The sequence below is a fragment of the Triticum aestivum genome, chromosome 3B (genome assembly GCF_018294505.1).
Source record: "Triticum aestivum cultivar Chinese Spring chromosome 3B, IWGSC CS RefSeq v2.1, whole genome shotgun sequence".
Taxonomy (NCBI): Eukaryota; Viridiplantae; Streptophyta; class Magnoliopsida; order Poales; family Poaceae; genus Triticum; species Triticum aestivum.
The window spans coordinates 378,755,232-378,776,058 of NC_057801.1; the positions used below are offsets into that span (position 1 = coordinate 378,755,232).

At 49.0% G+C, this 20,827-nt stretch overlaps 1 protein-coding gene across 2 annotated transcripts in view; it reads left to right on the forward strand.

Moving 5' to 3' along the window:
* The first annotated feature begins 1,438 nt into the window (after positions 1 to 1,438).
* Positions 1,439 to 20,827, forward strand: part of LOC123069952 (uncharacterized) — a 33,438-nt gene continuing 14,049 nt past the window's right edge. Inside the window, exons 1-4 of one of the 2 annotated variants that reach the window (XM_044492938.1) lie at positions 1,439 to 1,940; positions 2,052 to 2,114; positions 2,733 to 3,344; positions 4,076 to 4,210. In XM_044492938.1, coding sequence (XP_044348873.1) covers positions 1,545 to 1,940; positions 2,052 to 2,114; positions 2,733 to 3,344; positions 4,076 to 4,210 — 1,206 coding nt within the window. In that variant the 5' untranslated portion in view covers positions 1,439 to 1,544. The remainder of the gene's footprint in view (positions 1,941 to 2,051; positions 2,115 to 2,732; positions 3,345 to 4,075; positions 4,211 to 20,827) is intronic. The other variant, XM_044492939.1, reaches the window with a different exon arrangement.

Genomic DNA, 20,827 nt, shown 5'->3' on the forward strand with positions numbered 1-20,827 from the left:
TCATCGATGATATAAAATTGACAGTTCATTTGGCATTTGATGGTCTTCATGTAACAAGAATCCTATGTCTATGAAGAATGCTGGTTCCAAATGACAATGGGGTCTATTTATAGGTCAAAACTTCCAAATGCATCAGCCATTGCCCAGTTTATGAAACAAACTTGCAGGTTGAGGACTGGTTTTTGATCATCAAAAACTGGGCAGTGACTGTTCAGTTGGTATTTGATGGCCTTGGTATTAAAGGAAGGGATGTTATGTAATGTCAAGAAAGAAAACAGAATGTATGTATTGTTTCAGATGATGAGTAGCCAAAATTCAGGACTAAGTAGTTTTGAGATTGCTACTGTAGGTAAGGCAATAAGATTGGATTCAGGATTGGGAGGAGTACCAGGTGACCTCGGAAGGCGGTCTGGATCTTGATGGCAGCAAGCTCCCTCCTTGCTTACTTGAGATGTAGGGTGACCAACCGATCGACCTTGCCAACATGGTCCTCGTGGCCTCCCTATGCCGGCACAACCCGCAAGCAAGGCGGCGACCAGAAAATGCTCCAGTTCAGTGGCAATGCAGAACTTTTATGCAGTCTAAAACATCGAGTACAACATAGAGCATGGCATCATCATCTAGCAGCAGCACTACCACAACGAGTAGAACAAATTCAGAATGTGCAATGGTTCATAACTTAAATGATTCCTGGATGTACTAGTAATTCAGAATATGCAGGAGCACTCAATATTCAGATATGGAGCCCAACATTCAGAGATGAACAACAGCGCAACATTCACAAGCAGCTCCATGGTTGTTCCTTCAGGCTTGAGCAGGGGTGAAGTACCTTGAGGCTGGAGCAGGGGTGGAGCGGCGTCCTCCATAGCGTCGGGGGCACAGAGCGGAGCAGGGGTGGAGCAGCATCCTCCATGGTGGGGTGGAGCAGCATCCTCCATGCGGAGCAGAGCAGGGGTGTCTCTACATAGCGTCGGGGGCACGGAGCGGAGCAGGCGCGAGCGAGCTGTGCGTGGTGGATCTGGGAGGGAGAGAGGATGGGGTCTCCCCTGAAGCTCGCGGCCACCGGCGCCAGGAGCTTGGCGGCGGTGAAGGCCTCGCATCGACGGAATCCGTCGCCGACTTGAACTCAAAGGTCGAAGCTTGAACCCAATCCGTCGCCGCGGGAAGGAGGAGAGGAGCGTGGCGAGGCCACCGAATGTGGGGGAGGAGAGCGCGGCGACGCGATAGAAAGTGGGGAGGGGAGGGGGAGGGGGAGGGGGAGAGCGCGGCGACAGCGTGGCGGCGAGCCGGAGAAGAGCACCGAACGGACCGCGGCGGCCAGCCGAAGAAGAGAGTGAGGTCGAGGACCGCGGGTTCGGTCGGAAATAGATGGAGGGGGTTTTCGCAAAAAAAAAACATTGCGACATCTAAATCCGAACGGAGGGAGTAGTACACAAAGTACAGTAAAATCGTGAAGGGCGATTATTTTCCTTGCTTCCTGACTCGATCTAAGATCTCTGCCACCCTGCTCCGCCAGAACCTCCCGAATCGGTCGCCACGAAGAAATGGGAAGGCGCCGCCGGTTCGCTCTGCAGTACACCAGCGACGACGACGACGACAATGCTGCACCCGAGGCGCCCAAAACCACAGTCCCCGACTCCTCGCGCCACAAGAAGCAGCAGCGCCGCTACCGCGACGGCGATGACGACGAGGCGGACCTGGAGCTCGCGGAGGAGGAAGAGCAAGAGATGAAGAGCAACGAGGAGGAGGAGACGCAGGCCCGCAAGCCCGCGCGCCCTGCTGAGAACAGCGACGGGGAGCTGGGCCACAAGGCGAAAGCGGATGAGGAGGGGGACGACGGAAATGGTTCGGATGCGGTGCCCTTGGGCAACCCCGTGGAGGTTCCTGGCGAGGGGAAGCACTACTCTTCCTTCGAATACGAGGGCAACATCTACAAGCTCGTAAGCTGCCACCGTGCTACTTTTCTCGTCCTTTGAGCTTTAGGGGTTTTAGGGTTTTGGAGGCACTCAACTTTTATGCTTTCCGGTGGGTGATTGTGGTGGCTTGTGCAGGAGGATTCGGCGATGTTCTCGCCTGATCTGGAGAACGACAAGCCCTATGTCGGCATCATCAAGGTATGTGATTACGGACCCAATGTTACGACTTGTGAGTTGTGACCCTTGAGGATATTAGTACTTTGGCATGTGTCTTATAAAATATTTCTGGTCACAGCTTAGTTTACACACACAAATTATGTACGATGTTTTCCGCATAACGAAATACAGAAAATTGTGTGTGATAAAATTGTTCAGTTTTGCATAGATTGCTGAACTATTTTTCTTAATTATAGTTGAGCAATCGTTCCTTGCTGATAGAGTGATAGGTTAACCTTGATTCCATCCTTCTAGGCTCAGTTTTGCTCTAGGCCCTTGGTTCTTGGCCTCTAGCCTTCTAGACATCATGTTGGCTCGCTGGCTGGCTGCACTATTTACTTGTAAAGTTGTTCCCATAGTTCAACAGTGTATGCCATGATTTTTATCAAGCAGCTTCTTGTGAAGCCTATCTTACGTTCTATGGCTGGAGCCATTGTCTATTTTGTGTACATGCTGAGCTAAAGTTCCCATCTATTTTGAGCTGCATGAATGTGTTTCTGTTCTAATGTTCCTTATTTATTTCACTTAATTCCATTATCTTGGCCTACTTGCTATAGTATTTATTTCTCAATAGCAAAGTATATTATTGTCTTGCGACAGGGTATAATTGAAGTTGATGGGAGCTTATCCGTAAGTGCTCAGTGGTTTTATAGACCAGAAGAAGCCGAGAAAGAGGGTGGTGACCCAAGGGAGTTATTTTATAGTTTTCATATTGATGAAGTGCCAGCAGAGTCAGTTATGCACATGTGTGTGGTCCATTTCATTCCTGAGCACAAGCAGGTGCCAAGTAAAAAGGAACACCCTGGATTCATTGTCCAACAGGTGTATGACCACAGAGAGGAGAAGATGTATAAAATAACGGATAAGGACTATGAGGATGACAAGCAGCATCAGATTGATCTCCTTATTATGAAAACAATAGACCGTATTGGGAGGCTTCCAGATCGTGATCCTGAAGATATACCTGGTGACAACACTGATAAATTATCAAGACGAGGCTTGCGGAAGAGACCTCTGAAGCCTAAAGATGTTCCAAGAGATGCTTCTACAGGCATATCTGAGCAATTCAGAAGAGAAGATACACCCGTGAATGATAATCTGAAGTATTTTGCCATCCTTGTCAGACATGAAGTGATTACTGGTAACCAGTATCGTGATTGGTGGCTTGATAAATTTGTAGACACTATTCTGGCACTCCCTCATTCAAGAAATGTAAGTTGTACTTGCCATCTGTCCCCAAACGTAATTCCTTTCTTTGGGTACTTTTTTGCTCAATTCTCCCTGTTACACCCCCATGATAATTACTCTGATGAACAAATTGTACATGTTTGAACAAGGTTTGAGGCCTTGAACTCTGAAGCATGCAGTGTAAATGGTCTGTCATGTTATACTCTGTTATATCTTCATTGGTCAATAACTGCGCAGTATGACTTCCTTCTTTTACTATGCATATTAGTAACTGCATATAAATACCTAGCATGTCCAGCTAAGCTATACAACTAAAACCGAAGGGGCGGGTACGTCCTCACTCCTCAGTACCCTTCGTGTTGGTACTCGTCAAGCCTCTACTTTAAATGGTTATTGTTGGATCATAGGCCCTTTAGTCCCTTTTAGCAGTGGCGTTCACAAATTACATGGTCATGGATTAGAAACTTGGGTTAACTAGATTGAGACACCTGATGCGCTAGGCATAAAACAAAGTAATCTGTGTTAAAATATGAACTGTTAGTTCCACACGTCTTGCTTTGATTCATTTTGGCATGCTAAACATACGTGCATGCTTTAGTCTACACTTCATTGTTGAGGAAGTAGTGCATATTTGTATATATATTGCCTTATGAAAAGATATATATGTTTCCGAAGCCTTCTAGGTTCTTTGATTTGTTCTGTTCTCTTGCCTCCTTACTTAGATGATTTGCCTTGTGACGATCTTCTATTTCCAGGATAATGAAAATTCTTATGCCCCTAATGAGGTTGTTCCAATAGTAGCCTCCTTAGAAAGATCAACGTTTGAAGCTCTTCATGCAGACTACCATAAGTATAACCAGAAAATGAGAACATTATTGTTCAATATCAAGGTATGGTTTTATCCATAGCCACTTTTGGGCTTATGTTCTTGGGAACATCTAAATCATATGCCTTTGGATAATTGTAATGTTAACTCATTAGGTTATACTGCATAATGGAACTCGAGTAATAGTTGTGATCAGCCCATGAGCATTGATAGTTTGCTGGTATCGATATGCATATCAATGTGCACGAGCATCTTATATGTGCTCAAGCATGGCACTAAGCATGCTTCAACATATATTGATATCACCAAGAGCCAAGATGGTTATATATTGGAAAACAAAATATATAAATAAATTTCAGGTTATTCAAGTTGGAATCTTGTCCCACTGAACATTATTGTTTATTTTGAACTGTCCTCTGATTCCTTGGTGCAGTGGTAAAGCTGCTGCCTTGTGACCATGAGGTCACGGGTTCAAGTCCTGGAAACAGCCTCTTACAGAAATGTAGGGAAAGGCTGCGTACAATAGACCCGAAGTGGTCGCGCAAGCGGGAGCTACATGCACCGGGCTGCCCTTTTTTTCTTTTTGAAATCTATTCCCTCCTTATCATAATATAAGACATTTTTTAATCACGGTACCAAAAAACGTCTTATATTATGATACATGGTAGTATTATATTAATTCACAAGTAACGACGCCTATGTTTTTATTAGTTCGTTACATGTCTCAAATCTATATGCTTTTCTGTTCTCTTTTTTACTGTCATACCTTGCTATGGTTCTAGCAACCGTAGACTGTGTAGAGCTAACTTTTTGTTGACCTTAGCCCCTAGGTTATCAAGCCATGGTCGTTCCATCCACCACTTGCGTTCACCACATCCATAACATTTGCATTTCCTGTACTACAAAGTTCCATTTTTTTTGAACAAACTAGGGGTCTAGAAGGACCCCGAAGCTGCATTGACTAGAAAGAAGTAGTACACAACGATTTTACAACAGGACCCTGAACGAAAAGGCAGAACACTAACTGGCCCCTGACTATTACAAAGAGGACCGCAGAAAATTGATGAAGAAAGCAATCGGGTCCCTCGCATCTCCAGCCCGAAACTTGACTCGTCTTCATCGGGGACGGCACCACTTGGTGTGGCGAGCCCTCCATGGCACCACACCATGAACTCCAGGATGAAGCTGCAGTGCCTCCCATCTGGCTCTTGGCCGGGAGGAAGAAGAAAGACCGCCATTCGGTTAGAGGATTTGACGGCGATGGCCGGCATCAACCGCAACAGCGGGAGCCATAGGCCATCCATGGTCTCCGTTGGTGATGAGCTTGAACCCAAACCGAATCTCCATCTTCCCTTTCTTCCTCCTTCACCACCATGGCAACCTTGGAAGCAGAGGAAACAAAGGACCTCCTCTCGATCAGAGGACCGAACGAGCTTATTCGTGGAGTCGCCGGCAACCCACTCCTCGCCAGCAACTGGCATACCAGTGCAGCTAGGACTGCAGCCACCGCTAACCACCAGCCACTGCTCGAACGCGGCAGCGGGACGCTCCACCTCGGCATAGCGCCAGATGCCATAAGGGCAAGACTCAACCTAGACCTAATATGTACAGAGCTCCTCCGTGCTCCTCTCCCTTCTCTTCTCTAGTCGGCATCGCCGCCGGGGAAGATTGGGTGATGTAGGGTGGAAACCCTAGCGGCCGATCTTTCACGATTTGGAGGGGATCCCACGAAAAACACGAAGAACAGAGGGGAAACACGAGGGGAAACACTCAAATCAACGGGAACGATCACACATGTGCTATATCCATGAACATAAAGAGTGATACAAGATCCAAACGCAACAACACATGTGCTATATCCATGAACATAACGACTGATACAAGATCCAAACGCAACAAAGGACGATACAAGTAGCACAAGGTGAGCAACCTAGTGAGTTGCATCACACAAGGACGATACAAAGAACGATCTTTACCAAATTAAACTTTGCATCAAAGTAGGTTGTCTAGATATGCAACTAGGTGAGCAACCTATATGATGCAACAACAATAAGCACACAAGTAAGCAAAGAATATAACACAATATAGCTTGCACAAGTAAAGGTAAGAGATAACCAAGAGTGGAACCGATGGAGACGAGGATGTGTTACCGAAGTTCCTTCCCTTTGAGGGGAAGTACGTCTCCGTTGGAGCGGTGTGGAGGCACAATGCTCCCCAAGAAGCCACTAGGGCCACCGTATTCTCCTCATGCCCTCACACAATGCGAGATGCCGTGATTCCACTATTGGTGCCCTTGGAGGCGGCGACCGAATCTTTACAAACAAGGTTGGGGCAATCTCCACAACTTAATTGGAGGCTCCCAACGACACCACGAAGCTTTACCACAATTGACTATGACTCCGCGGTGACCTCAGCCGTCTAGGGTGCTCAAACACCCAAGAGTAACAAGATCCGCAAGGGATTAGTGGGGGAATCAAATTTCTCTTGGTGGAAGTGTAGATCGAGGCCTTCTCAACCAATCCCTAGAGAATCAACAAGTTTGATTGGCTAGGGAGAGAGATCGGGTGAAAATGGAGCTTAGAGCATCAATGGAGCTTAGGGGTGGAAGAGGTAGTCAACTTGGGGAAGATGTGACGCCCCCGATTCAATCGTATACTAATCATGCACGCAAATGTGTACGATCAAGATCAGGGACTCACGGGAAGATATCACAACACAACTCTAAAACATAAATAAGTCATACAAGCATCATAATACAAGCCAGGGGCCTCGAGGGCTCGAATGCAAGTGCTCGATCATAGACAAGTCAGCGGAAGCAACAAATATCTGAGTACAGACATAAGTTAAACAAGTTGCGATAAGATGGTAGCACAAACTGGGATACAGATCGAAAGAGGCGCAGGCCTCCTGCCTGGGATCCTCCTAACTACTCCTGGTCGTCGACAGCGGGCTGCACGTAGTAGTAGGCACCTCCAGAGTAGTAGGGGTCGTCGTCGACGGTGGCGTCTGGCTCCTGGACTCCAGCATCTGGTTGCGACAACCAGAAAGAAAGGAAAAGGAGGAAAAGGGGGGAGAAAGCAACCGTGAGTACTCATCCAAAGTACTCGCAAGCAAGGAACTACACTACATATGCATGGGTATATGTGTAAGGAGGCCATATCAGTGGACTGAACTGCAGAATGCCAGAATAAGAGGGGGATAGCTAATCCTATCGAAGACTACGCTTCTGGCAGCCTCCGTCTTGCAGCATGTAGAAGAGAGTAGACTGAAGTCCTCTAAGTAGCATCTCCAAGTAGCATCTCCAAGTATCATCTCCAAGTAGCATCTCCAGTAGCATCGCATAGCATAATCCTACCCGGCGATCCTCTCCTCGTCGCCCTGTAGAAAAGCGATCACCGGGTTGTCTGTGGGACTTGGAAGGGTGTGTTTTATTAAGTATCCGGTCCTAGTTGTCATAAGGTCAAGGTACAACTCCAAGTCGTCCTGTTACTGAAGATCACGGCTATTCGAATAGATTAACTTCCCTGCAGGGGTGCACCAACTTACCCAGCACGCTTGATCCCATTTGGCCGGACACACTTTCCTGGGTCATGCCCGGCCGCGGAAGATCAACACGTCGCAGCCCCACCTAGGCTCAACAGAGAGGCCAGCACGCCGGTCTAAACCTAAGCGCACAGGGGTCTGGGCCCATCGCCCATAGCACACCTGCACGTTGCGTACACGGCCGAAAGCAGAACTAGCCCCCTTAATACAAGAGCAGGCTTACGTTCCAATCCGGCGCGCGCCACTCAGTCGCTGGCGTCACGAAGTTCTTCGGCTGATACCACGACGTCGGGATACCCATAACTACTCCCGCGTAGATGGTTAGTGCGTATAGGCTCGTAGCCAACTCAGATCAAATATCAAGATCTCGTTAAGCGTGTTAAGTATTCGCGAACGCCGAACAGGGCCAGGCCCACCTCTCTCCTAGGCGGTCACAACCTGCCCTGACGCTCCGCCACAAAGATCCACTCGCGGGTGCTCCACCAGCCGACCCGACTTTAGTTTCCACATGTATCATGTATAAGTATATAGTATATACCCGAGATCACCTCTCGAGTGATCTCGGCCCAATAGTATAACACAGCAGACGGACAAGAATGTAGGGCCACAGATGAAAAATACTAGCATCCTATACTAAGCATATAGGATTGAAGGTAAAGATATCAACAGTAGTAACAAGGACAGGCTATGCATCAGGATAGGTATAACGGAAAGCAGTAACATGCTACACTACTCTAATGCAAGCAGTATAGAGTAGAATGGGCGATATCTGGTGATCAAGGGGGGGGGCTTGCCTGGTTGCTCTGGCAAGAGAGAGGGGTTGTCAACTCCGTAGTCGAACTGGGCAGCAGCAGTGTCGGTCTCGTAGTCTACCGGAGAGAAGAGGGGGAAGAAACAATGAATACCATGTAAACAGATGTATATCGATGCATGACATGACAAGTAACGATGCTAGTCGTGCCCTAATGTGGTATGAGGTGATGCCGGTTAAGGGGGGAAACATCCGGGAAAATATCCCCGAGGTTTCGTGTGTTCGGGCAGCGGAGCTGGAGGGGGAAAGTTGCGAGTTCGATAGGTTAGGGGTGTGTGGCGGACGAACGAACTGCGTATCCGGATTCGTCTCGTCGTTCTGAGCAACTTTCATGTTGAAAATATTTTAATCCGAGTTACGGATTAAAAGATATGATTTTCTAAAGATTTTATTAATTTCTGAAATTTAATTAATTATTTAATTTAATTCAAAAATGGATTTATGACATCAGCATGATGTCATGCTGACGTCAGCAGTCAACAGAGTTGACTTGGTCAACCTGACATGTGGGTCCAGTGGGACCCACCTGTCATTCTCTGTTTAGTTTAATTACAGATTAGCTAATTTAATTACTATTTAATTAACCTAACTAGTTAATTAAATTACTTTAAACCGGGTTAATTAACTTAATTAATTCATTAGATAATTAATTAATTAACAATTAATTTTATTAAATCATTTTTATTTTTATTTATTATTTTTATTTTTAATTCTCTTTTAAGAAAAACGTTTTGGGGCGGGGCCCGTTTGTCTGTGGCACAGAGGCCTAGCGGGCGGGGCGCTAGCGGATGGAGTCGGCGCGGGCGTCGGGCGCCAGCCCGAATGGGCGCACGGGCGTTATCGGGTGCGGGCGCCGCGCACCCGCATGGAGGCGACGGAGGGCGCCAGCGGGGTCGTGCCCACGATGCGTCCAGGGGAGGGCGTGTGGGCGTGCGGGGAGGGGAACCACGGCAGCGGCTCGCCGGAGTTGCGTTCCGGTGACCACTTGGTCACCCACGAGCATCAGAAGGACGAGCGCGTTGGCGCGCATCGAGTTGGGCTAGTGGTTGGTGCTGGAGGTGGCCGAAAACAAGGCCGATGACGAGGTTCGGCGGCGGCGGGCGTGCAGCAGCAAGGGGGAGCGGGGACCGTCCATGGCCGGGCTTGGTCAGAGGGGCGTGGGCGCGAGCGCGCGCTGTAGGCCACGGTCGGGCGCGGCCAAGCGTGGTCCAGGGCGTGCGGGAGCTCGACGGTGGTCCCGTGCGGAGGCAGGTGGCCGCGGGCGGCTCCGGGGTGGGGTCGGGCGCATCCACGATGCGGCGAGCGCAACGGTCGATGGCAGCGGGCGGGAGTCGCGGTGCGCGGCAGCGTGCGCGTGCGGAACGGCGCGGCGAGTGCAGGACGAGGACGCGAGGCGTGCGCGCGTGCGCGTCGAAGACAGGGGAGGAGAGGGGGAAGCTCACGGGGCGGAGTAGGGACGGGGCAACGTGCTCGGTGGAGGTCGGGGAGGTCGACGGGGACGAGCGGCGGAGAGGAGCAGTCCGGTGGGGAAGGGGAAGCAGGCCGGCGAGGGAGCTCCGGTCGCCGGCGCGTCTAGGCGGCGACGGGCGCGCGAGGGAGAAGGGCGAGGGGATCGGGATTTCCCGATCCAGATCTAGCAGGGGGGGGGGAGGAGTGGTGCGAGTGGTGGGGTGGGGGTAAGTTAGGGTTTGGGTTTCCTCCCTGGTGGGGGTTATGGAGGGGAGTTAGCGGGGCGGTTGGGCCGGCCCGTTCGGGCGGCGGAGGCCAGCTGGGCCACTTGGCCCAGCGGGGGGGGGGGGTCTGTTATTTTTGTTTTGTTTTGTTTTGTTTCTTTTTATTTATTTTCTTTTCTGTTTTACTCAATTTAAAATATTTATGCATTTTCTAAAAATGCGTTTACTGCACTATAATTACCTATGCCATTTTTGGCACAGACCGAACATTTTGTTTTGATGTTTGAAAACTTTTGATGTTTGACAATATTTAAATTTTTAATTTGAAAAGTTTCGAACGGACGCGAGATTAGCAACAGTAAACGAGGTGACGTGGCATCATTAGCAGAGGTTCACTGTAGCTTAAATACCCGGGCGTCACGGAAGAAGACACCCCTTTTATAGTCAAGGGACAAATCGAACCGTTATCCACCAACTCAGCCTACGGCACACGGTACTACCGCATCACACATGCGGTACTACCGCACGGGCCTGCGGTACTACCGCGTCGTACCACGGTACTACCGCTGGCACGATAGGGGCCAAGACTAGTCCTGATGTGCTAAGACAGGGAGCGGTAGAACCGCTGGCACGGTACTACCGTTCCCCCTTGCGGTACTACCGCAAGGCAGGAATAGTCTAGGCTGAGAAGGCACGGATATAAAACATTACATCCGTGAGTACTTCCGCTGAGTTTTGATCTATGCAAAAATCCGACACGGTACTACCGCAAGCCCGGAGCGGTACTACCGTGTAGTGCGTGGATGTAAAAAATTACATCCGCCCCTACTTCCCTCATGCTGCTGTGCTTGGCCAGAGCTCATGGTACTACCGCGCCCGAGGCGCGGTACTACCGTGTAGGGCGCGGATGTAAAAATTACATTCGCCCCTACTACCGCTCGAGCAGCTGTGCCTGGCCTGAGGCCACGGTACTACCGCTCCCAAGGAGCGGTACTACCGTGAGCACCTACGGTACTACCGTGCTGGTGCCCGGTACTACCGCAAGAGCCTGCGGTAGTACCGCTCTGGAGAGCAGTACTACCGCCTGCCTCAGTTCAGCAACATTAGGAGTCCTTCATTTTACAGAGACATGGAGAGACGGAGGATGCTCCAAAGAGCCAAAGGAAAGGTGGTGCAAAAGGAATAGACGTGTACGTGTGATTCCACCCAAACCTTTTCAATGCGGACCCCCTTTTAATAGTACGGCTTTCCTACGACTCAAATCCACCGAAAAGAAACGTAGAGAAGCGTCGTCTTCAATAGTCTTCGAGGGGCACCAAATCATCTTGTATTTAGACATGATATATCTAAAATGCTCAATGCACACGATTAGTCCGCAAAAGGATTGTCATCAATCACCAAAACTACTGAGGGATAAATATGCCCTTACACTTGGGAACAAGGATTACCGGTACGGCACATGGGCTCAAGCTTTCTCTTACATGGCCATTGCTGATGAGTTGTTGAACTTGCCATTTGATCTCTTTGGTTTCCTCGGGGTTAACGCGGTAAGGTGCCTTCTTAGGAAGCCGTGCTCCGGGGATGAGGTCGATTCGGTGTTCGATACCTTGTAGTGGAGGTAGACCCGGAGGTAGCTCGTCGATGAATACATCTTGGAAGTCCTGTAATAGAGAAGACAACACTAAAGGTAGATTGTGAGAGGTGTTAGTCTTTGACACTTCATCCTTGCACAAAAGGACATAGTGCATAACACTTGATGGGTTGTCACACACTTCTCTCATCTCACTTTTGGTGGCAAATAGCACTAAGTTTTTCTTGTCGCTCATCGTGGAGGCACTCAATTTGGGCTTGTGGCACTCACTCTCTTTTTGGTGGTTCGCTCTCTCACCATTCCCTCCATGATGGCTGGTTGCTTGCTTGTCGGCTATGACTTGACTCGGTGACATAGGTCGTAGACGTACTCCTTTCCCTTCATCTTGAAGCTATAGTGATTGGTTCATCCGTTGTGGATGACCCCGCGGTCGAATTGCCATGGTCGTCCAAGTAGGAGATGGCAAACGGACATGGGAACCCCGTCACACTCCAAAGTGTCTTCATATGCTTCGACGTTGAAGGAAACTTGCATGATGTGCTCCACTTGGCTCCACTTGGATAGTGCCGGAGTCGCTTAGCCATTGGACCTTGTAGGGACGAGGATGCTTCATCTTGACCAATTGGAGCTTGTTGCATAGTTCTTCACTTGTCAAGTTGTGGCAACTTCCTCCCTCGATGATGATCTTCGTGGACCTTTCATTGATGCCCGCCTTGGTGTGGAAGATATGGCATCTTTGGTTTTCATCTTGTTGATGTTGAAGTGTCAAGACTTTGGAGACAACGAGAGCGGGGCTTGAATCTTCGTCACAAAAGACTTGATCAGCTTCATCCTCATTCACGCGTCGGTGCATGGCCACTTGCTCAAGGGCCTCCATTTCCTCTTCACTCATCGAGTCATAGGTGTCGTCGTTGTTGAGGATCATGGTGCGCTTGTTGGTACACTTGAAGGACTTGTGGCCTCGGCCGCCGCATGTGAAGCACTTGATGGAACTTGTCTTGATGGTCTCATCCGGTGGAGTTGTAGATGATGAAGCTCTCGGCTTGAAGTTGCTTGTAGTCGGGGGACGACTTGAAGTTGTCGAAGTTTTCTTGGAACTTGACTTGTCGCCGTTGCTTGTTGAAGCTTTTGTTGTAGGAGGTGTCGAAACCGTTGAAACTTGGTTGTAGGGGGAGCCGTAGGTCTTGGAAGTAAACTTGGCATACTTGTAGTCATCTTGCACTTGTCGCTCCGCCTTGGTAGCTTGGTGCACTAGCTCGATGAGGTTGGAAGTCGGCGATCTTCTTGATAGGGTGGTTGAGTCCATTCAAGAAACATGCCATAGTTTGCTCATCATCTTCCGTGAATTGGCTCATATCATGGCAATCTCCATTTTTTTGTAGTACTTTTCAATGCTCTTTGTTCCTTGCTTGAGGAGTTGGAGTTTCTTGAAGAGGTCGCGGTTGTAGTAGGTTGGGACAAAACGCGCTCTCATGACATCCTTCATTTGATCCCAAGTTGTGATGGGTGGTTCACCTCTTGCTTCTCGTCGGCTCGTCGCTCAAGGACTAGCTCCCATCAAATGAGGACATAATCTTGGAACTCAAGAGATGCCATGGCGATCTTCTTTTCTTCCTCATAGTTGTGCAAACGAAAGATCTTGTCAACCTTCAATGCCCATGAAAGATACTCTTCGGGATCATTGCTTCCGGTGAATTTGGGCATGGTGAACTTGAGCTTGCCGTGGTGTTGCTCTTCATTGTGTTGGGGTCGAGGATGATGACGCCCTTGACGTGGAGGGTTGTCAACCTCAAGTTGCTCTTGGCGTGGAGGATTCCCATTGTCTTCTTGCTCTTGGCGAACTTGTGGTTCTTGTCGAGCTTGTGAAGGAACTTGTGGAACTTGTCGGTGCAAGCGTGCTTGATGTATTCGTTCTTGTCCTTCCTCGCGAAGTGCTTCTTCTCCTTCTCGAACGCGTCGGTTACGGTCGGCGATGACACGATTGGTGTCGAGGAGGGCACGTTGCGCCTCAAGTGTTTGTGCTTCACGCCATTGTTGTTGTTGACGTAGAGCTTCGGCGTCTTGCTCGTCTTGGTGATGGTGTGCTTGCTCTTCTTCTCGTTGGCGTTGGTGTTGCCTTTCTTGGGCTTGCGCAAGGGTAGCTTGATTTTGATGATGTCGATGTTCTTGCTCGTCAAGTTGCTCTTGCCGTGGAGAGGATTGCGGTTTGCCTGACGCTCTTGGCACGCGGCTCGTCGAAGAGTGTTCGATGTCGGTGTACTTGAGCCGGAGATGGTGTCGTCAGAATGTCGACTCGAGCGGCTCCGTCTTGAATAGGACGACGATGTAGAAGAGCGGTTGACCATCATGGCTCGTATGTCCTCCTTGAGAGACGCCATTGATGTGTCGCAGTAGTCCCTTGTACGTTGCTCGGATTGTCGCAAGTCGGTAGCGAGTAGGTCGATGCGTTCGCGTAATGCTTCATTCTCTTGATGTAAAGCTCTTTGTGCGCCGAAGAGGTGGTTCTTGGTGACGTAGTTGTTCGGGTCCTCATCTTGCTCGATGAAGAGTGGGTTGGTAGAAATACTTGGCATATCCATCATTCCAAGTAAACGTGTGAGTGGGAGAAAAAGAACTATACCAAATGTACCTTGACCGACGTTGAGAATGGATTAAAGATCACTCAATGATGTAGCAAGGAAATAGCACAATTGGTACCGGTTCCCGTCAATTTCTCACACCTACACAAATAAGCCTTTGATGGAGCTTGGTTAGGATGTGGCACAAAATTTATGCAATTGTTAGCAAGACTCAATAATGTTGGAAAACATTCGCAAATTTGCAAATGCAACAAGTAGACCAATAGCAAAAGGAGGTACACGGAAACACACACACGGAAAGATAAATGGGGTTGTGCAACCAAAAATGAGCGCAAAATGTGGAATCCATGGAAAATGCTCTTGTTGCACAACGCTAGAGAGACACTAGCACGATTGCACAATAGGCGGATATGAGGCTTGTGCACACAATGCAAAAATGCAACGACTTCTATCCCAAGTATTGCTATATGTATGGTGTTCGGGTGATATGATCCAAGATGATCGAGTATGACAATCTTAATGTAGTATGATGCTATGGTTCTTGCTTAAAAGCTCTTTGCTTGTCTTTTCCTTTTGCTTAAAAGCTTGTTGGCTCTTTCTCTTTTGAGCTCTTTTGTTGGCCGGTTATGCAAAACTTCACGAACGAAGATAGCAATTGTGTATATGCGATGACAACCTTGTGACACAAGAGATGATACCAAGACAAGTATACCAAGATGATGTGATATATGCAATGAGACGATAATCACTAGTGTGCACAAGTAACGTTGCCGGCAATACTCAAAGGCTAGTCTCGATGGGAAAGTAACGCAAAATGGGCTATGGGGTTATCAATGCAATGACAAGGAGTAGACAAAGATGTCGTCGAAGTTATCGTCCTTGCTTACGGTTGATAGTGTCAAAGGTGAATGTGATCGTTGTTGATGTCGAAGTGCACGGTCTTCAGTATGTTGGCGAAGAATGCCGCTGCATTGTAGTCGGAGTTGGCTTAGTAGCGGAAGCAGTTGAAGATGCGCAGGCTTTCTGTCTAGTCCGGACGTTCCAGGGAAAACGGAAGGTTCGGGAGCCGGAAGTTCCGGGGTGGTCGGAAGGTTCGGGCGGGGCCGGAAGTTTCAGGGGTTGCGATTCTCCCAAGAGCAGGGAACTTGGGGATAGTGGATTTGGGCGGAAAAACTTCAGGAAAAACCCAAATCAGAGGGGGAAAAGAAAAATTTTCGGCGGATGGAATGGTGGAAAGCTAGATCTACGTGCCACACGCGAAATCCACGGATCAAATCCAACAAGACTTAATCAAACCAACAAATCATAAAATTTTTGGAAGGGTTGCTTTTGTGGGGATTTTTGAAATTGGGACAAATCACAACAAAATTAGGCTAGAAAACGGGGGTAGGGACTCCAAAATGTGATCAACCTGGCTGGCTCATGATACCAAGATGATGTAGGGTGGAAACCCTAGGGGCCGATCTTTCATGATTTGGAGGGCATCCCACGAAGAACATGAAGAACACGAGGGGAAACACTCAAATCAACGGGAACGATCACACATGTGCTAGATCCATGAACATAAAGAGTGATACAAGATCCAAACGCAAGAAAGGATGATACAAGTAGCAAGTTCTTCTGCGTGAGGAGGTCTTGAAGGTCTTCCCGTGAGGGGTCTTGAATCCACTTGAGGGATCTTCTCCATAGAGGCCGCGAGCTCTGAAGGAGAAGGTATCTAAGTGGATGAGCAAAGCTCTATCTCTCAAATGAGCTATCACATTGCTAACCCTAAAACGTAGGTAGAAGAAGAGTATTTATAGTCTAGGGGGCGAAAGGGTACATGGGCCTCGGCTCGAGTCACTGCGCGCAGGCAGGGTCGGAAGTTCCGGGCGCTGGAGGTTCCTGGCCAAGGTCCGGGGAGGGTCCGGCCTAACTAGAGAGTTGGTACGGCGGGAGCTGGGCATGGCGTCCGGGGGCTGGAAGGTCCGGACAGGACGGAGGTTCTGGGCCAGGTTCTAGGCTAACCAGAGAGTTGGCACGCCCGGGCTCGTCTGGGCCGTCGGAGGCCGGAAGTTTCGGGCGGCCGGAGGTTCCAGGCTCTGGCCGAAAGTTCCGGGCTGAACAATGAGTCGGCGCTTGTTCCTTTTCCCTCAGCTCTCGGCTCCATGGCTTGTGCGTTGTACCTGATTACACATAGTGTTTTTGACTTAGGCAACAGCCATGTCTCACTCGAATGTAAGGGGAGCCCAAGTAGGAGAGATGTCACCTCGGATTGAATAGCACGTTCTCGAGCTCTTGTCATAGGTCCAGTAGGAGCTTGGGTAGTTGGGATAGTGTCCATGGGGATGACCCTGGGATGCTCCGCATCATTGGGGGTCGGGCCTGTTGGGGAACGTAGTAATTTCAAAAATTTTCCTACGCACACGCAAGATCATGGTGATGCATAGCAACGAGAGGGGAGAGTGTTGTCCACGTACCCTCGTAGACCGAAAACGGAAGCGTTAGAACAACGCGGTTGATGTAGTCGTACGTCTTCACGGCCCGATCGATCAAGCACCGAAACTACGACACCTCTGAGTTCTAGCACACGTTCAGCTCGATGACGATCCCCGTACTCCGATCCAGCAGAATGTCGGGGATGAGTTCCGTCAGCACGACGGCGTGGTGACGATCTTGATGTTCTACCGTCGCAGGGCTTCGTCTAAGCACCACTACAATATTATCGACTATGATGGAGGGGGGCACTGCACACGGCTAAGAGATCAAGAGATCAATTGTTGTGTCTATGGGGTGCCCCCCTCCCCCGTATATAAAGGAGTGGAGGAGGGGGCCGGCCAAGGGGGCGGCGTGCCCTAGGGGGGAGTCCAACCCCTACTGGGAGTAGGACTCCCCCCTTTCCTATTAGGAGTGGAGAGGGAAGGAAGAGGGGGGAGGGAAGAAGGAAAGGGGGGGCCGGCCCCCCTCCCAATTCGGATTGGGCTTGTGTGGGGGGGGGCCCTCCTTTGCTTCTTCTCCCTCCTTTCCACTAAGGCCCAATAAGGCCCATATACCTCCCGTGGGGTTCCGATAATCTTCCGGAGATCCTGTATTGTCCCAATCTCATCCGGAACCTTTCCGGTGTCCAAATATAGTCGTCCAATATATCGATCTTTATGTCTCGACCATTTCGAGACTCCTCGTCGTGTCCGTGATCACATCCGGGACTCCGAACAAACTTTGGTACATCAAAACTCATAAACTCGTAATAAAACTATCAACGAAACCTTAAGCGTGCGGACCCTACGGGTTCGAGAACTATGTAGACATGACCTAGAACTTTTTCCGGTCAATAACCAATAGCGGAACCTGGATGCTCATATTGACTCCTACATATTCTACGAAGATCTTTATCGGTCAAACCGCATAACAACATACATTGTTCCCTTTGTCATCGGTATGTTACTTGCCCGAGATTCGATCGTCGGTACTTCAATACCTAGTTCAATCTCGTTACCGGCAAGTCTCTTTACTCGTTACGTAATGCATCATTCCGTAACTAACTCATTAGCTACATTGCTTGCAAGACTTATAGTGATGTGCATTACCGAGAGGGTGCAGAGATACCTCTCCGACAATCGGAGTGACAAAACCTAATCTCGAAATACGCCAACTCAACATGTACGTTTGGAGACACCTGTAGAGCTCCTTTATAATCACCTAGTTACGTTGTGACGTTTGGTAGCACACAAAGTGTTCCTCCGGTAAACGGGAGTTGCATAATCTCATAGTTGTAGGAACTTGTATAAGTCATGAAGAAAGCAATAACAACATAATAAACGATCAAGTGCTAAGCTAACGGAATGGGTCAAGTCAATCACATCATTCTCCCAATGACGTGATCTCGTTAATCAAATGACAACACATGTCTATGGTTAGGAAACATAACCATCTTTGATTAATGAGCTAGTCAAGTAGAGGCATACTAGTGACATTAAGTTTGTCTATGTATTCACACATGTATCATGTTTCCGGTTAATACAATTTTAGCATGAATAATAAACATTTATCATGATATGAGGAAATAAATAATAACTTTATTATTGCCTCTAGGGCATATTTCCTTCAGTCTCCCACTTGCACTAGAGTCAATAATCTAGATTACATAGTAATGATTCTAACACCCATGGAGTCTTGGTGCTGATCATGTTTTGCTCGTGGAAGAGGCTTAGTCAACGGGTCTGCAACATTCAGATCCGTATGTATTTTGGAAATCTCTGTCTCCCACCTGGACTTGGTCCCGGATGGAATTGAAGCGTCTCTTGATGTGTTTGTTCCTCTTGTGAAATCTGGATTCCTTTGCCAAGGCAATTGCACCAGTATTGTCACAGAAGATCTTCATTGGTCCCGATGCACTAGGTATGACACCTAGATCGGAAATGAACTCCTTCATCCAGACTCCTTCATTTGCTGCTTCCAAAGCAGCTATGTACTCCGCTTCGCATGTAGATCCCGCCACGACGCTTTGTTTAGAACTGCACCAACTGACAGCTCCACCGTTCAATATAAACACGTATCCGGTTTGCGATTTAGAATCGTCCGGATCAGTGTCAAAGCTTGCATCGACGTAACCATTTACGACTAGCTCTTTGTCACCTCCATAAACGAGAAACATATCCCTAGTCCTTTTCAGGTATTTCAGGATATTCTTGACCGCTGTCCAGTGATCCACTCCTGGATTACTTTGGTCACGCGCGATTGCGGAAGCGTTAAACAGGGGCGATTTCAAGTGAGATGTGTTCACCACATAAATTGCCACCAGTCTGAGTGCCTAAGCACGCCAAACTTTTTGGCTAACACGACTAACTTGTGGCCAATTAAAATGGAGCCTCAAATGTGGCTAGCATAGCTTAAAAATGTGTGTATGGCACATGGGCCATGATGCTTGTTAGAGTAATCCTTGCTGCAGTCAGTCAATGAGTAAAAGTCTTTTCCTTAGGTTGTAAGCTAGTGAGTTAAGTCTGTGTCTTAGGATAAAAGTCAGTGGGTCAAGTCAAGATTTCTTAGGATGTAAGAAAGCCACTGAGGTGGTTCTGTACTAGTTGCTTTCAGCTATAAATAAGGGGTGAAGCCTAGCCAGCTACATCCATCGTAGCCCAGAAACAAGTCCCAAATCAGAGTTACCTGTGCTCTTGCTAGTTGCTACTAACAATTGGCATCAGAGCTGGTTAAGGTGAGTATACTGAGAGATGTCAACTTCAGGTCAGGGCGCTGTCCGCAGTCCCAACACCCCAACCGCGGTGCCATTCCCCTTCACCGCCACCAAGACGACCGTGCCACCGCGATGCTGGAAGGCATGAGATTGTCGTTGAGCTTGTCGTGTTGGAAGAGCTCACTGGTTGGCTGAAGGCGGCAGTAGACTGTCTCGAGTCGCAGGAGCCTCCCCGTGAGCATGGCAGACTTCTCACCGACTATCAGTGGCTGGAGAAGATGAAGGTGCGCCAAGGGAGCAGCTCCTCCTGGCCTGCGCACGGCAGTGGACAGCGACGAAGACGACCACAACGGAAGAGGGGTGGAGAAAGTGGTGATGATCGCGCGGCACCCAGGGATGGCCCGCGCGATAACACATGCCACAATTGTGGGCGTCATGGCCATTGGGCCAAGGGGCAAAGGCAGCCTACGAGAAACACGGCTCTCCTGGCCCAAACAGAGGAAGACGATGAGGAGCCTTCACTCATGGTGCAGGTCTGCGCCACTCCAGCCCCAGCAACAGAGGTGCAGGACAACATCACTCTAGCCCCAGCCATGAAGGTCCAAGACAGCATCACTCCAGCCCCAACCATGGTGGTAAGGACAACATTGTTTCAGCCACAGCCAGGTCATAGTGGTGCAGAACAACACCACTCCAGCTCCAGAGCACCCTCCTCTTCATATCGATGAGCTGAAGGCGAAAGCCTACCTCGGTACAAGAAGCGACGATGAGCGAATAGAGGGCTGGTACCTCGACACCGGCGCCACAAATTATATGACGGGCCTCAGCGGCATCTTCGTTGAAATTGACCGAACGGTCACTAACACAATCGAATGGCGATGGTTCCGTCGTCAAAATTAGGGTCATCGGCACCATCATCTTTGCTGGCAAGAACAGTGAACACAAGGCCCTCGGCGCGGTCTACTGTTAAGGAGTATTAGTATTAGGTCTAGGAGTCCTATTAGGCTATGTTTCCTTCCATTGTACTCCAAGCCTATGGAGATGGGGGCTTGATGTTCTCAAGAGATCCTTCTCCCATGGGAGGTCTTGGTGATCCTATGATGGGGATCCTTCTCCCTTAGGAGGGCTCGGTAATCTTGAGGATTCTTCTCCCTTAGGAGGGCTTGATCCTCTAGGAGGTATAAAGAGCAAAGCTCTCTCAATTTAGTTCAATATACTTTGCTAACCCTAGGAAGGAAGAGGGGTCGTCTATTTATAGTCTAGGACTAGATAAGGGAGTGAGAGAAGGGTTACACGGCCCTTGGCCCGAGCTGT